This window comes from Salmo salar, chromosome ssa20 (genome assembly GCF_905237065.1).
Source record: "Salmo salar chromosome ssa20, Ssal_v3.1, whole genome shotgun sequence".
NCBI classification, from domain to species: Eukaryota; Metazoa; Chordata; class Actinopteri; order Salmoniformes; family Salmonidae; genus Salmo; species Salmo salar.
The window spans coordinates 15,167,808-15,187,779 of record NC_059461.1 but is presented as its reverse complement, the minus strand read 5'-3'; the positions used below and the strand labels follow the sequence as shown (position 1 = coordinate 15,187,779).

The 19,972-nt window shown below is 43.3% G+C and overlaps 2 protein-coding genes across 8 annotated transcripts in view; one reads left to right on the top strand and one right to left on the bottom strand.

The window, feature by feature from the left end:
• Positions 1–4,923: 4,923 nt before the first annotated feature.
• LOC106580091 (N-alpha-acetyltransferase 35, NatC auxiliary subunit) lies at positions 4,924–15,981 on the bottom strand. 2 transcript variants are annotated; one of them, XM_014160729.2, is made up of 23 exons: positions 15,716–15,981; positions 11,962–12,090; positions 11,311–11,344; positions 11,039–11,156; positions 10,822–10,896; positions 10,555–10,722; positions 10,088–10,154; positions 9,933–9,976; positions 9,646–9,696; positions 9,045–9,128; positions 8,729–8,843; positions 8,432–8,610; positions 8,248–8,307; positions 8,051–8,157; positions 7,709–7,775; positions 7,315–7,413; positions 6,971–7,149; positions 6,739–6,884; positions 6,562–6,629; positions 6,266–6,406; positions 5,962–6,084; positions 5,773–5,850; positions 4,924–5,655 (listed from the first exon to the last, which is right to left on the bottom strand). In XM_014160729.2, the coding sequence occupies exons 2-23, from the start codon at positions 12,080–12,082 to the stop codon at positions 5,596–5,598; spliced, it is 2,184 nt and encodes a 727-aa protein (XP_014016204.1). In that variant the 5' UTR covers positions 12,083–12,090; positions 15,716–15,981; the 3' UTR covers positions 4,924–5,595. The 2 variants fall into 2 exon arrangements, with proteins under 2 accessions (XP_014016204.1, XP_014016205.1); XM_014160730.2 differs by having other exon boundaries at positions 11,039–11,153.
• The window catches only part of LOC106580090 (cytosolic carboxypeptidase 1), a 44,079-nt gene continuing 39,243 nt past the window's right edge, over positions 15,137–19,972 (top strand). For 3 of the 6 annotated variants that reach the window (XM_045702980.1, XM_045702979.1, XM_014160725.2), the window contains exons 1-2: positions 15,970–16,180; positions 17,306–17,369. In XM_045702980.1, the coding sequence (XP_045558936.1) occupies positions 17,338–17,369 (32 nt within the window). In that variant the 5' untranslated portion in view covers positions 15,970–16,180; positions 17,306–17,337. Of the gene's footprint in view, positions 15,242–15,781; positions 15,867–15,969; positions 16,181–16,455; positions 16,753–17,305; positions 17,370–19,972 lie in introns of those variants that run through there. The other 3 variants (XM_014160726.2, XM_014160727.2, XM_014160728.2) reach the window with 3 other exon arrangements.

Genomic DNA, 19,972 nt, shown 5'->3' with positions numbered 1-19,972 from the left:
TTCATTCTTGGGAGCAATTTCCAAATGCCTGAAGGTACCACGTTCATCTGTACAAACAATAGTATGCAAGTATAAACACCATGGGACCACGCAGCCGTCATACCGCTCAGGAAGGAGACATGTTCTGTCTCCTAGAGATGAACGTACTTTGGTGCGAAAAGTGCAAATCAATCCCAGAACAATAGCAAAGGACCTTGTGAAGATGCTAGAGGAAACAGGTACTAAAGTATCTATATCTACAGTAAAACGAGTCCTATATAGACATAACCTGAAAGGCCGCTCAGCAAGGAAGAAGCCACTGCTCCAAAACCGCCATAAAAAAGCCAGACTACGGTTTGCAACTGCAAATGGGGACAAAGATTGCAATTTTTGGTGAAATGTCCTTTGGTCTGATGGAACAAAAATAGAACTGTTTGGCCATAACGACCATCGTTATGTATGAAGGCTTGAAGCCAAAGAACACCATCCCAACCGTGAAGCTCGGGGGTGGCAGCATCATGTTGTGGGGGTGCTTTGCTGTAGGAGGGACTGGTGCACTTCACAAAATAGATGTTATCATGAGGAAGGAAAATGATGTGGATATATTGAAGCAACATCTCAAGACATCAGTCAGGATGTTAAAGCTTGGTCGCAAATGGGTCTTCCAAATGGACAATGACCCCAAGCATACTTCCAAAGTTGTGGTTTGAGGACAACAAAGTCAAGGGATAATATCTTACTGTGGTGTGTGAAGAATCCAATACTTTACCTTGTATGCGGTACAAATCAAATTATTGTGGAAGCATGTGCTCTAAGAGTATGAATTAGTCTGTTTAAGGAAGATACTGTAGTTTGAAGTACAGTACCAACATAGCTACTACACTAGGTCAAAGCTGTGTGCTGGAAAACCTTGGTAGAGCATGGGTGGAATAGGCATTAAAATGTAGTTATTGTTTTAAATATATTTATTACTATGGGCTTATAAAGAAAAAAAAAACTATTCTTTGTCCCGATGTAAAAGTGGGGTGGGGAATACTCAGTAGGGTCAGTAGAATCTATATATGGTGTCAATTCACGAGGCTCTGAATAATACAGAGTGTTGCTAGACTTTTACTGTGGTCAAACAGCTTAAAACGGGGTGCCTGGACACTATATGATACAAATATAATTATAAAGGATCGATTTTGTGTCCATAAAACCAGAGTCCAGTCTGCTCACCAGAGTCCCTAGAAAACAAAACAGGTGAGTTTGAACAAAAGGTTAGGTCATAGGAAGCTTTATGTTGACATTTGAACAGTGAGACACAGAACCATGGACAGTTAACCTTTTAAAATGTTATGTTGTCGGCCTATCTCCAAATATGTGGCCCAAAAGCATAGTAATATGATTTGATATTTTAGTTATTGCAAGACCACACACTGGTAAAGGGAAAACATGACTTTCTGTCTTAAATAAACTGGAATGGAAAATAGTCAGTTGGGGTTCTACTAACCAAATATGTTCCGTTTTTCAGGGGGGCTGTGTTGAACAGCCTGCTGGGCGGAGTAAAAGGCCAGCCGTATTATTCAGAGCCCCATGAAATGACACCATATATAGATTCCGCAGACCCTACTGAGTATTCCCTACAATACCTTTACTGCGGCACCTAGTATAGTTTTTGCTCTATAAGCCAATATGTATTCCATATACAGTGCCTTGAGAAAGTACATTACACCCTTTGACTATTTCCACATTTTGTTGTGTTACAGCCTGAATATTTTTATTTTATGCCACTGATCTACATACACACAATACCCCACAATGACAAAGTTGAACATTTATAAAAAATGTAACACTGAAATGCTTTGAGTCAATAAGTATTCAACCCCATTTGTTATGGCAAGCCTGAATACGTTCAGTTGTAAAAATGTGCTTAATAAGTCATAATAAGTTGCGTGGACTCACTATGTAAGGACTGTTCAACGCTGGTCTGACCAATCGGAATCCATGCTTCAAGAATGTTTTGATTATTTGGATGTTCTGGGATGCCTCTGCTCTGAGAATAACATTGACTATACACTGATAGATACCGCGTTCAAAACAACTGAGAACTCAAAAAAAAAATGAGGTCAAATCATGACGTCAGTGATCTTCAGGTCGGTTAATCGGAGCTCTAGAAAGAGGCCCGAGTTGGATGATCGTTCAAATAGATTTTTCCCATTCGGAGTTCCCAGTTGTTTTGAACGCACTGAAGTCGGAGATTTGAGTGTCCAGTTGTTTTGAACACGGCAAAAGTTAATCAAGAAGTGTCTAGGGGACGATTAAAACCTATCCAAACCAAAAAACGTGGATAGATGGCAGCAGTCGCGCAAAACTGAAAGCGCCAACCACCACATTTAACCACGGTAAGGTGACTAGGAGTACGCTTGAGTACGAACAGTCCAGTTATGCCCTCCATAAGGAAATCAGACAGGCAAAAAGTAAACTGGAAAGTGGAGTTGGAATTCGCAATTCAACAGCTTCGATACGAGACGTATGTGGCAGGAACTCCAGACAATCACGGATTATAAAGGGGAAACCAGCCACGTCCTGGACACCAACGTCTTGCTCCCAGACAAGCTAAACCCATTCTTCACCCGCTTCGAGGGAAACACATTGCCCACAACGCGGGGAGGACTGTGAGCTCTCCTTCAATCTCCCTTTCCCAGTCTGCTGTCCCCACTTGCTTCAAGACATCCACCTAACGATTTTTTTATTTAACTAGGCAAGGCAGTTAAGAACAAATTCGTATTTACAATGACGGCCTAGGAACAGTGGGTTAACTGCCTTGTTCAGGGGCAGAACGACAGATTTTTACCTTGTCAGCTCGGGGATTCGATCTAGCAACCTTTCGGTTAATGGCCCAACGCACTAACCACTAGGCTACCTGCCGCCCTAAAGAAAGCAAAGGTAACTGAACGAAATGGCTATCACCCCGTAGCACTCACTTCTGTCATCATGAAGTGCTTTGAGAGGCTTGTTAAAGAGCATATCACCTCCACCTTACCCAACACCCTAGAACCACTGCAATTTGCAAACTGCCCCAATATATCCACGGGTGACGCAATCGCCATCGCACTGCCCTATCCCATCTGGACAAGAGGAATACCTATGTAAGAATTCTGTTCATTGACTACACCTCAGCCTTCAACACCATAGTACCCTCCAAGCTCATCATTAAGCTCAGGGCCCTGGGTCTGAACCCGCCCTGTGCAACTGGGTCCTGGACTTTCTGACAGGCTGTCTCCAGGTGGTGAAGGTAGGAAACAACACCTCCACTACGGTGATCCTCAACACAAGGGCCCCACCAGGGTGCGTACTCAGCCCCCTCCTGTATTCCCTGTTCACCCACGACTGCGTGGCCAACTCAATCAAATGACAACAGTGGTAGACCTGATTACCAACAACGACAAGACAGCCTACAAGGAGAAGGGGAGGGCCCTGGTGGAGTGGTACAAGGAAAATCACCACTCCCTCAACGTCAACATAGCGAAGGAGCTGATCGTGGGCTTTCAGGAGACAGCAGAAGGAGCACACCCCCATCCACAAAAGATTCAAGTTCCTCGGTGTACACATCACTGACAATCTGAAATGGTCCAACAGGAGGCTGAAGAAATTTGGCTTGGCCCCTAAGACCCTCATAAACATTTACAGATGCACCATTGAGAGCATCCTAACGGGCTGTATCACCACCTGGTACTGCAACTGCACCGTCTGCAACAGCAGGACTCTCCAGAGAGGGTGGTGCGGTCTGCCCAATGCATTACTGGGGGCACATTGCCTACACTCCAGGACACCTACAGCATCCGATGTCACAGGAAGGCCAAGAAGATCATCAAGGACCCCAGCAACCCGAGCCACAGCCTGTTTAACCTGTTACCATCCAGAAAGCGAGGTCAGTACGGGTGCATCAAAGCTGGGACCGAAAAACAGCTTCCATCTCAAGGCCATCAGACTTACATTTTTGTCACCACTAGCAGGACTCTGCCCAGTACCCTGCCCTGAACTTTAGTCACTGTCACTAGCCGGCTACCACCCAGTTACTCAAACCTGCACTTAGAGGCTGCTGCCCTATGTACTGTACGTAGACATGGAACACTGGCCACTTTAATAATGTTTACATATGGTTTTACCCACTTCATATGTATGTACTGTATTTCTTCATTCCATCCTTTAACTTTTTAGATGTGTGTATTGTTAGATATTACTGCACCTTTAGTAACACAAGCATTTCGATACTCCCGCAATAACATCTGCTAAATATGTATACGCAACCAACATTTGATTTACTTTTGTGTGCAATAGTAGTGGTTAACATTAAAAAAGTAATGATTAACCCATCTCTGTATCCCACAGATACAATTATCTGTAAGGTCCCTCAGTCGAGTAGTGAATTTCAAACACAGATTCAACCACAAAGACCAGGGAGGTTTTCCAATGCCTTGCAAAGAAGTCCACCTATTGATAGATGGTAAAAAAAATATTAAAAATAAATAGTTTCATTTCATTCTGTACTCTGAAGTAACTCGCAATTGGGTAAATGGACTAAATGTAAACTAGAAAAATGTAATGAGGTTTTGGTTTTATCATTTGAAAGGTTTGCAGGGATGATTCAAGCTTTGACCATCATGTATCCTGCTCACAACATAACTATTTTGTAACTTATTGATATGGTTGCTTTTTCTGAATTAAAAAGTCACCTCTGTGTATCCTTGGTGTACCTGGCAGACCCACTACTATAAATGTTTCAAATACAAACGTTTTGTATATTTTTTTATATAGCAGACTCATTCAAATGGAAATTATGGTTGAACATATTTTGCTTGTGGATAGGTTTTTAATTTTGCACAATGGATTTTTGTTGCCATTAGATTGTTACAATGGATTTGTTGCTTACTGAACAGTCAATGAACACATTTTCTGAACTGTTAAATAATCATAGGTTTTTATTGAGGAAGTGTATGACAGAGATTACAAAAAATAAATAATTTTAATACCATAGTCAAGTTTGTTTTGGGAATTGTGGAGGATGTAGTTCTGTCAGTCCTCTGCGACGTCTGGTATTTGTAGTCCTTTGTGGGTCAATGCCACAGAAGTAGAGGACTCTAGGGGCCAAAAGCCTGTTTTAGCAAGGGCAGTGCAACTGAGGACTTCCACCATTTTGAAGTAGTCAACTGGGTGAGCCTTCCTATGGGTTAAGGAAGGATCACATAATTCCATCCAGGTCATCAGGAGGGATCAGCCAATGAATTATACTTGTCAGAAAACATTCCATAACTGCAGGTGGCAGTAAATCTCTGGCTTTATACCCATTTAAACAACACACCATAGGTGGCAGTATGCAACCTTTAAGGTTGTTTACCAACTCATAGAAGGAGTAGAAGAAAATTGACTACTTCAAAATGGAGAAGGCCATGATCTCAGGTGCCATAATGGGACATATATAACAATGTTGTTGTCTCTGTCCTACCACAGTGACATAGAGTAACACAGATGGTAATATTGTTGAGTTGGTCTCCGTTTTGGGCTCACATGCCACTCTTGGGTCAGGGAGGAGGGTACTGGGTTTGAGTTGTCATAGTAACGCAGGGCTTGGATTCAGATTATCCTGACCACAGGGAAGTACTTGTGAGCAGAGAAATCAAACTCTGGTAGTACCTAGAGATGGGGAGTACCATTTTTCTTATCACCAAACAACAATAATGCCCGAGAAATGTTTAAATTCCCCAAATACTTTGTTTACGTTTTGCTCATTACATTATGATGTGTTGTTACCTTTGTCTCCTTGTGCCCCCCGGCAAGTAGCTTCATGACCACAATGTTGGGTTTGGCAACTTTTAGGATCCGATTCACCTGCAACAATCAGCAAATTAAAAGAGGCAATTCAGACCCACAAACATGAGGCACAATGTATTTTACTACTGCTGCTTCTACTACTATTATCGGGTTATAGGGTTAGCTGACCTCTGGTTCGGAGGTGGGGATGTTCTCCAGGATGAGTTTGGCTTGCTGGAAGTGTTTGCTGGCCGCCATGTAGAGGTCAGCTGACTTGGGAGGAGGAGTGTACTTCTTCAGATCGGACATCTCCTACAGCCGACACACACGGAGAGAAACAGGTCACGTTACAGATTATATATATATATTTTTTTATATCTCCGCCATAACATGTAATTCCTGATATTCGTTGCAGCGTGTCTGCAAATATGTTGACCCGGAATGCACCACAGACACATGAAAACGCTAGCGACGGTTGGTGACACTACGTTACCTTGAACTGGATGTAATGGACTGGCGGCGGAGTGACCACGCTGTTGAAGGGGGCAAAGCGGTGCTCGTAGCGCACCTGCTCGCTGTCCAACTCAAACTGCGGCTTCCGCACCTTCCTGTCCATATCCAGGGCGATCATAGTCTGCACCAGACAGGAATTCAGTGTGTGTGTGTGTGTGTGTGTGAGAGAGTGTGTGTGTGTTTATGCTGTCTGGATAGAAAACGGGACTACAACTGAGCCAGGGCAGAGGACACATAACATGTGTAGGACAAGTTCGTGTGTGTGTGCACACTTACCTTGTACATGCCAGCACACATGTTTTGGTAGGCTTGGCTCATGGTGATTTCTCTGCTGAGGGGGCGAGCTGCAGGCGCAAACACATTCTTATTGAGGAACAAGTTATGGATGGGGACGGGCGGTGTACTCCCAGATGTATTCAATGCAATGCAAATAATGTACGACTTGATCCTGACCCCCTTGGCCTTTCTTCTTCTTCTTGGTTTTCTTGCTGCTGCGCCCTTTCTGCTGCTCCTCCAGGAGGCGCTCCTCAGCCACCTGAGAGCTGTCTGCCCGACTCAGAGTGGACATGAGCCATGCGTACAGGAACTCTGACAGATACCTACACACACACACACACACACACCTCTCAGTCAAGTGTACACATGGAACATGCACTTTTGGAACACACGTGCGTACGCTCCTCACCAGTAGATGTAGTAGTACTCGTGCATGCTGTAGAGTTCCAGCTCGAAGCCGCTGAGCAGGTACTGGATCATGATGCGCAGGTTGTGGTAGAGGACCCAGGTGCCCAGGCAGGCCAGGTGCTGTCTCTGGGGCTCCAGCTTCATCAGCAGGCTGTGCAGCGCCGCGTCCACCTTCTCTGCCTGCAGGGGGCGCCGCCGCATCAGTCCCATAAGTCAATCGCAGGAGAACAGCGACATGCAGTCAAGCGCGCGCACACTCACACACACACATTGTAGATCACATACATCACTAAACAGCAACGCGAATGCAAACGCTGTCTCTCTCCCTCTCTCACACACACACACCTCATCCTGCAGTGTGGCAAACTCCTCCAGGATGTGGCCTAGTTTGTCTCTCTGCCGAGCGCGGTTGTGTCCGTGGATTTGGATGAGACTGCAAAAGGGCTGCAGGGAAACCGAACAAGGTCGTTTCAGTCCATTGTTTGGAGAGAAAAATAAATAAATGATAAGCCTATAATATCTTCAGAATATGTTTAAAACTATCATGTTGATAGTCAGAGCCACGGCTCCATCTATGAATTTTGAGTGGTTACATTTTCCCCTAGCTCCACCCCTCAACTTCATAGCAAACCAAGTGGCGGCGATGCCGTTCGGTCTGGGGGGGAAAAAAACACACAAATGAAGGATTGTGACATTAATATAGAGAAAAGAGGCCTTGGAACGCAGCCAGGTGACTTACCCTTGAGCAGTGTGTGACAAAGGAGTCAATGTAGTCCTTGGCCTGGTGGTTATTATGCAGGCAGCACCTGCAGAGGCAACGCATGGATCAGTCAGTCCTAGAGATAGAGCTTGAACACAAACTCGTAGGCCCTGTTCGAATACCTCAGACATACATATCCTGCCTTCCTTCCTTCCTTCCTTCCTTTGTGGTGTTTTGATAGGTGAAAGCAACATTGCCACCATTTTAAACACCACTCCAACCAATTCAGATCTCTTATGACTTCAAGGAAGGTAGGAAGGCTGCATTTCTAAAGCATTTGAAGGTTGGGCCATAGAAACACTCCAATCTTCAATGACTTACTTGGAGGAGAGCACCGGCGGGCTGACAAAGTACCTCAGAGCGTCTTTGATCAAGTCCTGCATTGGTTGGGTCCCAAACACTTTCTTATTATCTATCAGGAACGTTGTCTAGAGACAGGGAGGGGATTCATCAGAACAGGACCAATCAGAGGAGAGAACTGTCCAGACGCACCAATCACGAGGGAGAATGTTGCTTACCTGCAGCAGAGACCTGGAGAGGACGCAAGGGGACTGCTCACTGAACTCGCAGAAAAAGTCCTTAAAGCAGAACATTAAAACATTACTATAACCTTTAGCAAATATTCTAACAGGCAGACCATTACAGAAGTATTGTCAGAATGTAGTATTGTAATTATTATTGTAGTATTTACAGACGTAGTACCAGAATTCCATGTAGGTTAGTTGTGTTGATGACCTCGCACACGGTCTTGATGCGGTCGATGAGCTTGCTGAAGTAGTTGACCATCTCCTCCCTCTTGAGGATCTTGGCATAGCGGGGGAAAGTGGGGGGCAGCAGTCTCTGGTTCACCAGCGGTTCAAACCCCATCATGATCGGTTGATCTGGAACGCGGGGGGGGGGGGTCAGAGGTTCTCCAACGAGTGTAACATTGCCTCTTACGGTAGTGAGGGACACACTGGGCCTAGGTTACATGGTGTAGTGTGTGTGCGCGCGTGTTACCTCCTTTAGTAGTGTCGTTCTGGTACTGAATTCCATGCTCGATGCTGGAGTGGAGGTCTGGGAGGAGATCTGCTGCCTGCTGCATGAGTTTCTGGGCTTCACTCACTGAGCTGGTCTGACAGATCCAACATGACATCACGCATCAGTCAACCAATTACACGCCCAATCAAAAAACAATCAGCATACCGGTATGCACATGATCCTCTTTCTTAGTGAAGCTAAGCTAAATGTGTGTGTTACCTCTTTCTTAGTGAAGCTAAGCTAAATGTGTGTGTTACATCTTTCTTAGTGAAGCTAAGCTAAATGTGTGTGTTACCTCTTTCTTAGTGAAGGCGATCAGCGCTGTCAGTAGAAGACGTGTAAACTTGATCCTACTGAAAAGTGCTATCCATTGCTGATGCTGAGAAAGGAGGCATAGGAAAAAGTTCAGTCACAGAAGCACACACACACACAATTGCAAAAAACACACAATATATCTTTGTAGGCCCTAGGGACACACAGATTTAGCTCTGTCGTACAACGTTCCTTCCGACCACCCAAAAACCTCTCCATTTTGGGGGATTGGTCCGTTTTTTTCTTCTTCGAGAAACGGCTGCAAATTCCAGGCTTGTCTTACTGAAAGGCTGCCTCACTCTGAGCTCTGGTGGACTGGGCATGGCAGAAGGCATGGGATATATGCCGAAGTCCAAATCGACCCCTAGACGCTACACTACACCCTATGCACGCTGAAATAATTTTATAGGTGTATAGATAAGGCTATAAGTGTTCTTCTGATAAGCTAGGTGGGATTTTGACCTATCTTAGATCAACAGTACATAGGGCATGAGGGTTAGGGGTCGATTTAAGGCCATCAGATGGGAGAGACAATAAGGTGGACTGGTGGATATACCCAAAGGGAGAGAGTGACAGAGTCTTACTTCCAACTCCACCTCTGGGTTCCGCTGCTCGCCCTGGCGACTGCGTGTGCTCTACCGGAGAGAAAAAGAGGGAATGAGAGGGAGAGGGAAAGGAGAGAGAGAGAGGAAGAGGAGATACCTTGTGACGGATGAGCTGTGCAGTTCTGTTGGTGGTACTGTACACACTTGCGGTCATTGAAAGTTAAGGATGAGCGATATTATTCAGTAATGCGTTTGGCCATTCTGCCAGGGTGTAGTCGTGTTGTGATGTTAGTTCACGGGAAGAAAGTACTGTGAAAGTACTGTACCTTAACTCTTCTCTGTAACTCTTCCTCAACATCCTTCAGCATACCTGTTGGTAGAAGGTTAATTTGGTACACACATACATTAATCATATATATTCTATACCACCAATACCATACATGGACCACAACACTGACTAAGCCCATCACATGAACATCACCTGTAACCCGTAAATCTGTCACATTGTTGGCCATCTTGAAGCCATACGTCATGGCCTGGAAATCCTCCTGGAGACAGAACATAGAACAGGATCTTGAATATTACACCTAGAAACAAAGCGTTGTTTCAGATCAGAAGACGTAGGAGGGTACAGCGGGTTGCAAAATTCCAGGAACGTTCAATAAATTCCCTGGTTTTCCAGAAATCCTGGTTGGAGGATTCCGGATTTCCTGCTTATTCCCTTCTGATTCCGGGAAACCTCCAACCAGGACTTCTGGAAAACCAGGGAATTTATTGAAAGTTCCCGGGAATTTTGCAAGCCTAACTGTGTCCCATAGACAGGATTATAGGAGATAGAGAGAGTGTGCGCGTTCTCCTGGTCCCAGATCTGTTGGTGCCGTTTTGCCAATTTTTATGGCCATTGGCGTGACTGTGTGTGCAAAAGCCCAAAGGGATCAAGTGGCTTACCTCCTCGAACACTGCAGCTTTGTTGACCTTCTCGCGGGCGATGTCGCACACCTTGAGGATGCCCAGAGTGAAGGCCTTGAGGGCGGGGTCCTCGATCAGGTCAGGGTTGTGGACGTACAGGCAGGTGAACACTGTCTGGGCTAGGGAGTGACCCTCCAGCCAGGTGATCTACACACACACACACACACACACACACACACACGTTTGTTTTGATTGGTAATTATTATGCATCGTTTGTTGATTCAGTTTGGTATTGATAAAACTGACCAAGCAGCAGAAACAGGTGTCCATGATCCCAATCAGCTCAGGAAGACTGAGGTCCCTCACTCTGATGGAACCATCCTAGAGACAAAACAGGACGAGAGAGAGGATAGGAAAGGGAGGGGGAAGAGTCTTTATGGACTATAATGCACCTCACTAAAGGTTCAACATCACACCACCGTTTTCATTTCACAGTCTGAAACTCTAGATATCAGAGCCATACCTTGACTGCCTGTTCAAAGCTGAGGACTTTCCTGTTGACCTGGTTGCCAATCATCCCGGCGTCCATCTTGGGGTCCATCATCTCAATGGCGGACATAGCCTCAAACAGGCCAAACCTGCTGGAAAACGTGCCATTAGAAAGACCTAAAGTGTGTGTGTGTTGTCTAGTGATAGATACCCAGTATTCATTAATGAGACAGACTGCAAGCACTTAAGCATTTCACTAATGGTTGATTAGAACAGTGTGTGAAACAAACAAACACTCATACTCACAATTTGTCATGGAGTAACTCCCCAAGGTTGAGCTCTGTAAATACAGAGAGAACAAATGCAACTGTACTCAGTCATCTGAACTATACGGATGAAAGCCAGAGCAGCATTTGTGTTACAGTAGTATAGTGTAACACCAGCATGTACTGTATAATGAGGTACACAGGAACTCATCATCAAATAGGAGTTAGACCACAAAGGGTGAATCCTAACTTCTACTTAAATTGAATTAGTCATGCATTGATGTCAGTGGGGTCAGCAGGGCATCTTAACCTGTGCCATCCAGCTTGCATTTCAGACTGGTGGCACCAAATTCCCAGAGCTGAAAACACTGGCTATACATTAGGAACTGCTGTACTGTACAGCCCTTTCTTTTACTGGTTGTGTGATTTACACCAATCTTTCGATGAGAAACCCAATTTACCAGGTATTTCGGAACTGTCTAACAAACAAACGAGAGGGGCAAGTATCAAAAGCCCCCCAAGAACAGACATCACTAGCAGATCCTGAAATACGGTGTTAAAGCATGTAACACACACACACACACACACACACACACACACACACACACACACACACACACACACACACACACACACACACACACACACACACACACACACACACACACACACACACACACACACCTTGTACCTTTGCATGCCTCTTTGAAGTCATGTGTAATGTCCACCCAGTTTGCATTGTTCCTCATCTTCTCTGGGACACCCAGTCCCCATCCCACATCATCATCCTCAACTGATGACTTCATCACCATGGTTAAAGCTGAAAGTAAACCCAGTAGAAGTACATGACACACTTCTCTTCTGACTTCAGTGTGGATGTTCAATAGGCCAGATAGCCAATTTCCTAGACCAGAGTGGAACTGTGTTCTAGTGACAGATACCCAGTGGAACTCTGGTCTAGCTGTATAAAATGTACTCACCTTGCAAGTTATTTGCCAGCCCGTGACTGTCCCTGTTTGGCGACACGTTTCCCACAAACAAAGGTATATCCGTAATTGGTAGACAATTGTGATTGAAAACTCATTGTTTGTGTCGCTGAGCAGTGCCCAATGAAGAATTACATCCATTTGTTAGATGCAACCACTCCCCCCCAAAATCAAAACACAAACTTCCACTACTGGCACCATGCTGTCGCAGACAGGAAGTAGAACGGCGTGTGTGCATGCAAAACAATGACATCCATGTTTGGTGTTGATAGCATTTAACAATTAGATTGTATTATTTCCTGGGCACTGCTCGGGCAATGCAAACAACGCATTCGTTATCAGAACCGTCCACAGGTCACAGAAATACCCTCTGATGTGGGAAAAGCGTTGTCAAACAGGCACAAACACAGGTAGGTAAATAAGTAGCCCGGTCAGTTCTAGCCCTTGATCATGTCTCTCAGTTCCATTACATTACACATAAGTCATTTGACGAAGGAGTCTTCTGTAGGGGGGAGTTTTGTTAAGAGCCGCGACTCTCGGTCTGAACATTAACACTCATTGGTTTTGGAAGCATAAGGACCTTATCTTTCATAAATATTAAATTGATATACAGCTTTTATAGGGATAGGGTTCACACACAGCCATATTTCCATATTACAACACTTGTTTACGGAAAAGACGGGAGACAGAGTGGACGACCTGTGCTAGTTCGAAAAAAAAAGAAATGCATGAAATGAAATGTATGAAATGTATGCATTCACTACTGTAAGTCGCTCTGGATAAGAGCGTCTGCTAAATGACTAAAATGTAATTAGCTATCTAAATCTCCGACCACTTGTGTGTAAATGGAAGACCAACGCCACAATCGTGTTGTCACTAAAAAATACTGTCGGCTGCAACTGGGTTAAAAGTGTGTATTTTCCATTTGTGAAATGATTTTGATGTGATATGAAAGTAGAGGGATTTATGTTTCTAGAACAGTACTGCATTGGCTTCCAGAGCCAATTCAGCCTTTAAACAAAACATGTAAGGTCCTTGGACTAAGGAATAACGTTAGGCTCCTTTAGTCCAATATTGGGCTAGGTGGGTTCGTGTTAGACGGATATACATACTATACAATCTCTGTTTAGAAACTGGCCTATATGCCAGATAGCAAGGGAGTTATGACATGCTGTAAATAGCATAAGCATAGACCTTATACCTGTGTCAAAGCAAATCTGAAGGCAACTATTAATGTATGACAGAGCTATTTTGAGGATTGAGGCGGCCTGAAACTTCAACTAATAGGCCTCAAAATTGAAGAGTAGGATGGTGTGTGAGAAATACAACACTTGTTAGGGTGTAATATCCACTTTACCAAACAGACAGGTCAAAGTAAGATCAGACTCCTTGAGGGATTAACATGCTGATGTGTAGAGCGACTAAGCAGCTTGAGTTAATGCCTAAAATGGCCTTAATTGCGGGCGCTAGTGCAATGGAAACGTTCTGAGACAGTGATCCAAGTGTCTGTTACTAGGGGACTCAGCAGGCTATCCTTATTCAAGTCTATGCTGACTGTCAGGTTAACCAGCAGATCCGACCCACTTGCTTACAGCAGCACTAGGGTTGGACAGGCTTCCTGTGTAGAGTACGACACGATGGAGCTGGCGCCAGATATGGCTTGGATAACGTACCTCAGTCCAGGGATGAGAAATGCGTTGTACTCCAAATTGTCCGATTAGCCCAACTGTTACACAGATGATTGAAAGATTGTTAGTTTTTCTGGAAAACTGTCCTTTTCATCCTCATGCTAGGTAGCAGAAGCCACACAGCCATTTTGAAATGGCAGTGTCAGCCAATTAGCGCAATTGTTGATCAACGCAACTTGCCATTTCATAATGGTAGTGATGTTATGTTTGATATCGGAGCTCGGAGGCACACGTCGACATCATTAAGCAGTGTGCTGATGTATGTTTCACTTTATCAGAAGTACGTCATCAACGATGTACAAAGTTTTGTTTGATCACATGCTTTTTCAAAACGTGTGTTGCAAAATATGAGATCCCACTAATTTGGCTGTGGTTCCAGTGCTTTCTTCGATTCCAAGCTGCTTTCAAACGTAGACCTCTACCAGATACCGTACTTACAAATATAGTATAGGATTTTGTACAGAAAGTTTCAACTGACCGGTAGCTTAGTAGGTAGAGTAGGGAACAATGGACCATTCAGGGATGTAAGGATATGAGGTCGAATCCTGTTGAAGGCACACTATTTTGAAAATTGTTTTACGTGAAACCAACTGTGAACTCAGAAAACAATTTGCTCCAACTGGGAAAATTTGTTTTCAACAGTCATCCAACTCGGGAATTCCAAGTTGGGAACTCTGGCCTCTTTCTAGAGCTCCAACTTTCCGACCTAAAGATCACTGACATCATGATTCAACCTTGTTTTTTTCCTGAGTTTCCAGTTGTCTTGAAAGCACCATCAATGGAGAGGGATGATATGCTACTAGCCTCATGCCATGAATATGCATAGGAATCTCGAGACAGCTCTGGAATGTCACGTGTCATACATATATCCACATACGTGTAACAACATAAGCATTAGAAACTTTTATCAAATAAACCTCACGTGGCAAATAAGCCATACATTTTTTTGTGGACCAAATTCGACACACTTTTATTGACTGCCACACAAAAACTCATTGCTTGGTGAGCGAAAAAAACACTACCTGCTGGAAGGAGACAGATTTTCCCCCAAGTTGGGCCTCTCTCTTCCTCTCCGAGTTTACTTAAAAACTAGCAGTCATTCAATCTTCTTGGTGTAACAGTTGGGATAATGGGACAATTCAGAGTACAACACATTTCTCATTCCTGGATTGAGGTACATTTTCCGAGCCATATCTCCTGCCTGCTCAGTGGCGTCATTATCTACGCACAGGAAGCCTGTCTGACCATAGTAGCGCAGCTGTATGCAAGCGGGTCGGATCTGCTGGCTAACTATCAGGTCTGTGAAGGTTTCATTCAATAAGAGAACTAGCTAATCGCAATTTGTAATGAAACACCGAGTGTGCCGTCTTTTCACTAGCTAGTCATTGTTAGAAGCTAATAGCTATGATAAATATATATATATAAACCCCGCCTATTTCTACACATAATATTCTTAATGTGATTTTTAAACCTTAACTACACTGCTATCCTTATGCCTAACCTTAAATTAAAACCAAAAAGCACATTTTTGTTTTCATGAATTTTTACGATGAAACCAATTTTGACTTTGTGGCTGTGGTAACTAGTGGAAACCATAAACCAGACGAGCGGGCTAATGTCGTTGACGCTAACTAGCTAGTTTGGACTCTCTGTATAAACAAAAATGTTTAATCGTGCATATCACACAATTTAAAGATAATATATATTAAGCCATTGCATTAAACATATTGCCAATTTTAGTAACATTGGCGTGATCTTTGACCATACATACCTTGCTAACTGCTAGCGTTACTAGCTAGTTGTCCGAGGCTCGGGAAGAAGCACAAATATGACGTTACATTGCACGTTGGGACATGAAGTCCCACAACATAGCTATGCAAATCCTTGGAGGGTCTGTTTGGGTCAGTAGGTGCTGGTTTCAGGTCAGGTTTTTTTTAATTTCATGGTTCTAGGTCAGTGTGGGGGTTTTGCCGTATATATTATTGCTACATTATGTCTGATCTTTGATCCGCGTTTACAGTATGCGTTCATTCTGAAATGCTCAGTCGCATATTTTCGCGTCACATCTAAAAACAAAATTTGCATTCTCGCGTTATTCATGGGTCCTGGCAGTTCTTCTTGACAGCTCTCCAACCCAGTAGAGGGTTTGTACATCGGGGTATCGTTTCAGGCAACACACTTACATCTAGGGATTGCCTCGTCCTAATGGGACAACACTAACTTTCCATATACCTAGGTTCGTAAAATGTTTATGTTTTAATATTTTTTCAGCATATTAGTGCATGTCTCTGACATTATTTACAAATGGCTAGCTAAGTTAGCAGGAACGCTAGCTAGCTACGCTAACGTTAGCTAGAAAACTGAATGGACACTGAGCAGGTGCAGTGGGGGCTGTGATGTCCTTATTACCCGCCAGCCAGTTATTTCGTAAACCAGTCGGTCACTGCTAGTTAGCTAGCTAGCCGCTGTGCTGACTCTGGTGATGTTGTTGTCAATGAAGATATGAATAAGTGCATTTTGCAACAACACATTTGGCAGATAGCCAGTCTAGCAGATGACGTTTAACGTTAGCTACATTGATTAGGCCCTTCTACAGCAGTTGGGGCATTTAGCTATTCACACTTTGATGCTGGCAATAGGGATAGTTTTGTTGAAAACGTACGCTAGTTAGCTGACGTTAGCTAGCTGAAGATCCTTGCTGCAAATACCTGACAACAGGGCAGACTAGCTCAGGTCGACTGAGTGAAGAACAGGATTCTCTCGGTTTTTCATGTCAGTCCCCTTGGCTAACAACAGCTGGCTGTACATGTAGGTTCACTAGTTACATCCTTGTTGATTTAAAAAAAAAATATGGCCTCCAATTTTATATCCAGGAATAGTGCTTACAGTATAGGCTACACACTGTTTTAAATCATCAATGGCATAATGAATGGTAACAACTCATTAATGACCCAGGTCAAATGTCTACATACATGCTGCTTTTGTCTTCTCTCTTTACTAGTTTTTTTTTCTCCTATTGGCTTGCAATGCTTTTGGTCTGATTACCTTAGCTAAGTGGCTTAATTACATAGTCACAGCTCTTTCGTTTCCTGACCCTGGAGCCCTTTAATTCTACTGGACACCCTTTTGTTTTGGTTAAACAAGTTGAGCTGGATAGACAGCAAGACCGGCCCTATTTTGTTACATTGGATATATCGATGCGGGTTGATCATTTAGTGCCATCTCTCCACGTTGTTGATCTCATCTTGCCACGGGATATAATAGAAAGGATAGACTGGGATTTACAGGGGTGAACATTAAAGTCCAGACAGGGAATGACAACTGTGTTGCATTGCTGATTCTTGCTTTTCTTTATTTGCAGTTGATGTGAAATGTTGACGTGTGTGAGAAAAAATGAATAAGCCCAAAATGACCACTGAGAAAGGGTGAGTAACCATTGTCTCGGGACACACACGCAGTTCTTTCTTTCTGCCAGATTAATGTCTCTCACACACTGCCCCTTGCCCTCATATTATACACTGTAGTTTGCTCAATGTCTTGTGACACTGAAAGATCAGTCTAAGGACAGCACAACCACAGGTCATTAAACCAGCCAGGGCCAGTCATGATGCCATCTTGACCCTAGCTATTTTAGGTTCCTCTGTCAAACATTCACTGCTGGGGTCAATAACTGTTTGGGGACTGTAATAACTAGCCTTTTCTTACTTTAGCATTAGTCTTACATTAGTCTTGCATAGTGTTTGAAGGTGATTCTAACATGTACTGACTCAGGGGTGTGAATACGTATGTAAATGAGATATTTCTGTATTTTAGCAAACATTTCTTAAAACATGTTTTCACTTTGCCATTATGGGTCGTTGTGTGTAGATGGGTGAGAAATAAATCTATTTAATCCATTTTGAATTCAGGCAGTAACACAAACAAATGTGGAATAAGGGAAGGGGTATGAATAATTCCTGAAGGCATTGTACAGTATGTAAATGATATTTCAGTATTTCATTTCCAATAAATTTGCAAACATATTTTGAAAGCATTTTTCCACTTTCTCATTATGCGGTATTGTGTGTAGATGGGTGGGGGGAAAAGTCAATTGAATCAATTTAGAATTCAGGCTGTAACAACAAAATGTGGAATAAGTCTAGGGGTATGAATACTTTCTGAAGGCACTGTATGTGTGTGGAAAACATTTCATCACAAATAAGACATTTAACTTTAGTATAGTCCATTTGTAACTCCACTCACTACTTGTAGCTGTATAGTCCGTTGGTTTTCTTGGTTAGCTTAATTTTCCGGTCAGTACTACAGCTAGCTAGCACTCGTTCACGTCACGTAGCTGTTAGCACCGACATGAAAAGGGGCATGAGGAAGCCCGACAATATCACGTCAATGTTTGAAAGTAATCTTTAGATATGTTGTACTTTTCTTAAATGTAGTTTTATAATTGACTAAAACATGCTGGACAAGAAAATTGCGTTTGAAAAGGGTGACGTTTTTGCTGTGAGCCAATGGAGTAGAAATTGTATACATGTTTTTTTTTTTTAAATTGAACCTTCATTTAGATAGGCAAGTCAGTTAAGAACAAGTGTTTATTTAGAATGACGGCCAAACCCGGACGACGCTGGGCCGCCCTATGGGACTCCCAGTCAGGGCTGGATGTGATAATACGAACTGGGACTATTCAACTAACATTACAAAAAAATACATTCCATTGCATGAGCCACAGCATTTTAACATAAGTTGAATGAACATTCGACATTACCATGGAAATGATTGCATCACAATAAAAGGGTCGTTATCAATAAAACGTTACAATACGGTGCAGAGCGTTCGATTGGCTGTTGGGTGGCAAGGGATTGTTAAATACATGTTATAACTATTTGGTTTTAATGATCATCACCTCTTGAAGAGCATACAGCCAAAACAACACATTTACCTCTATCGTCAGAGTTATACAGCAAGGAACGGTTTGCTTTTCATGATCAGTAAACGTCAATTGATCATGTCATTTCAGATACGTAGGGTAGGGGGGTAGCTTATCCATTTGGCATGTAGGTAGCTAGCTAAGCAAACAACATGCATCATTTGGCTTGGTTCATCAGAGATTTTGGGAAGAGCTTGACATCGGCAAGTCCAAGAAACTTTAACAATATTTGGATATAGCCATCTAGTTTATCCCCTGAAAGTTAGCTCGTTAACTAGCCGTATTGAGGTGATCTGTTATTAGCTAGCTAGCCAATTTGACGTGGTCCATCAATCAATGTATCATGTCTGTCAGCAGCAATCGTGATATAAGCACTCTTAAAAACAATGTTGAAAAGGGGATAATGTTAGTTAACTTCACTAGGTACGTTGGTTGGCGAAAAAAGTACATTAGGTCTACTTACCACTGGTTAGCCAACTGTACAACTTTCTACCGATAGCTTGAGAAGTAAACATAATCAGCTAACAATAATTCGATATGTGCCCTTCTGCTGCTTGACAGGCAGAGCCCACAAAGGATGGGAAATTAACCTAACCACTCATACTGGTCAGCTATAGTTCACTTTTTATATCGCTCAAATATCCAATTCATGGTGGCCAATATTGAGAGAGATCTTGAGGCTACCCTACGTATCTGAAATGACAAAATTGATGTTTACTGATCATGAAAAGCATTCAGTTACTTGTTGTGTAACTCTGACGATCGAGCTAAAGGTGCGCAATTGTTTTGCATGGAGTAACCCGACATTTGTAGTTCTGACTATGCTCTTCAAGAGGTGATATTACAACCCAAATAGTTAACATTTAACAATCCCTTGAAAACGGCACGCAGCGTCAATGGTTTTAGCGGAGCTGGGAGGCTCCTTGCATCCTAGCAGGCAAATCGAACACCTAGCACCTTTTTGTGACGTTTTATTGTGTCCGAGTGTGTTGTTAGAGTCCAGTGTGTGTGCATTGAGTTAGTGCAAAAAAGGGTCAATACAGGGTCCTGTTGGATCTTTCGTGCGGTAGCAGAGTGTGCTGTATTGTGGGGGGCATTGCCAAGTCA

Excerpts from the sequence above, each read along its gene's own strand:
- LOC106580091 (XM_014160729.2), bottom strand. The coding sequence starts at position 12,082 with ATGGTGATGAAGTCATCAGTTGAGGATGATGATGTGGGATGGGGACTG. Across the intron at positions 11,157-11,310 it reads GAGTTACTCCATGACAAATT|CAGGTTTGGCCTGTTTGAGG; the intron begins GTGAGTATGAGT and ends CACGTTTTCCAG. Across the intron at positions 6,885-6,970 it reads GAGTACTACTACATCTACTG|GTATCTGTCAGAGTTCCTGT; the intron begins GTGAGGAGCGTA and ends GTGTGTGTGTAG.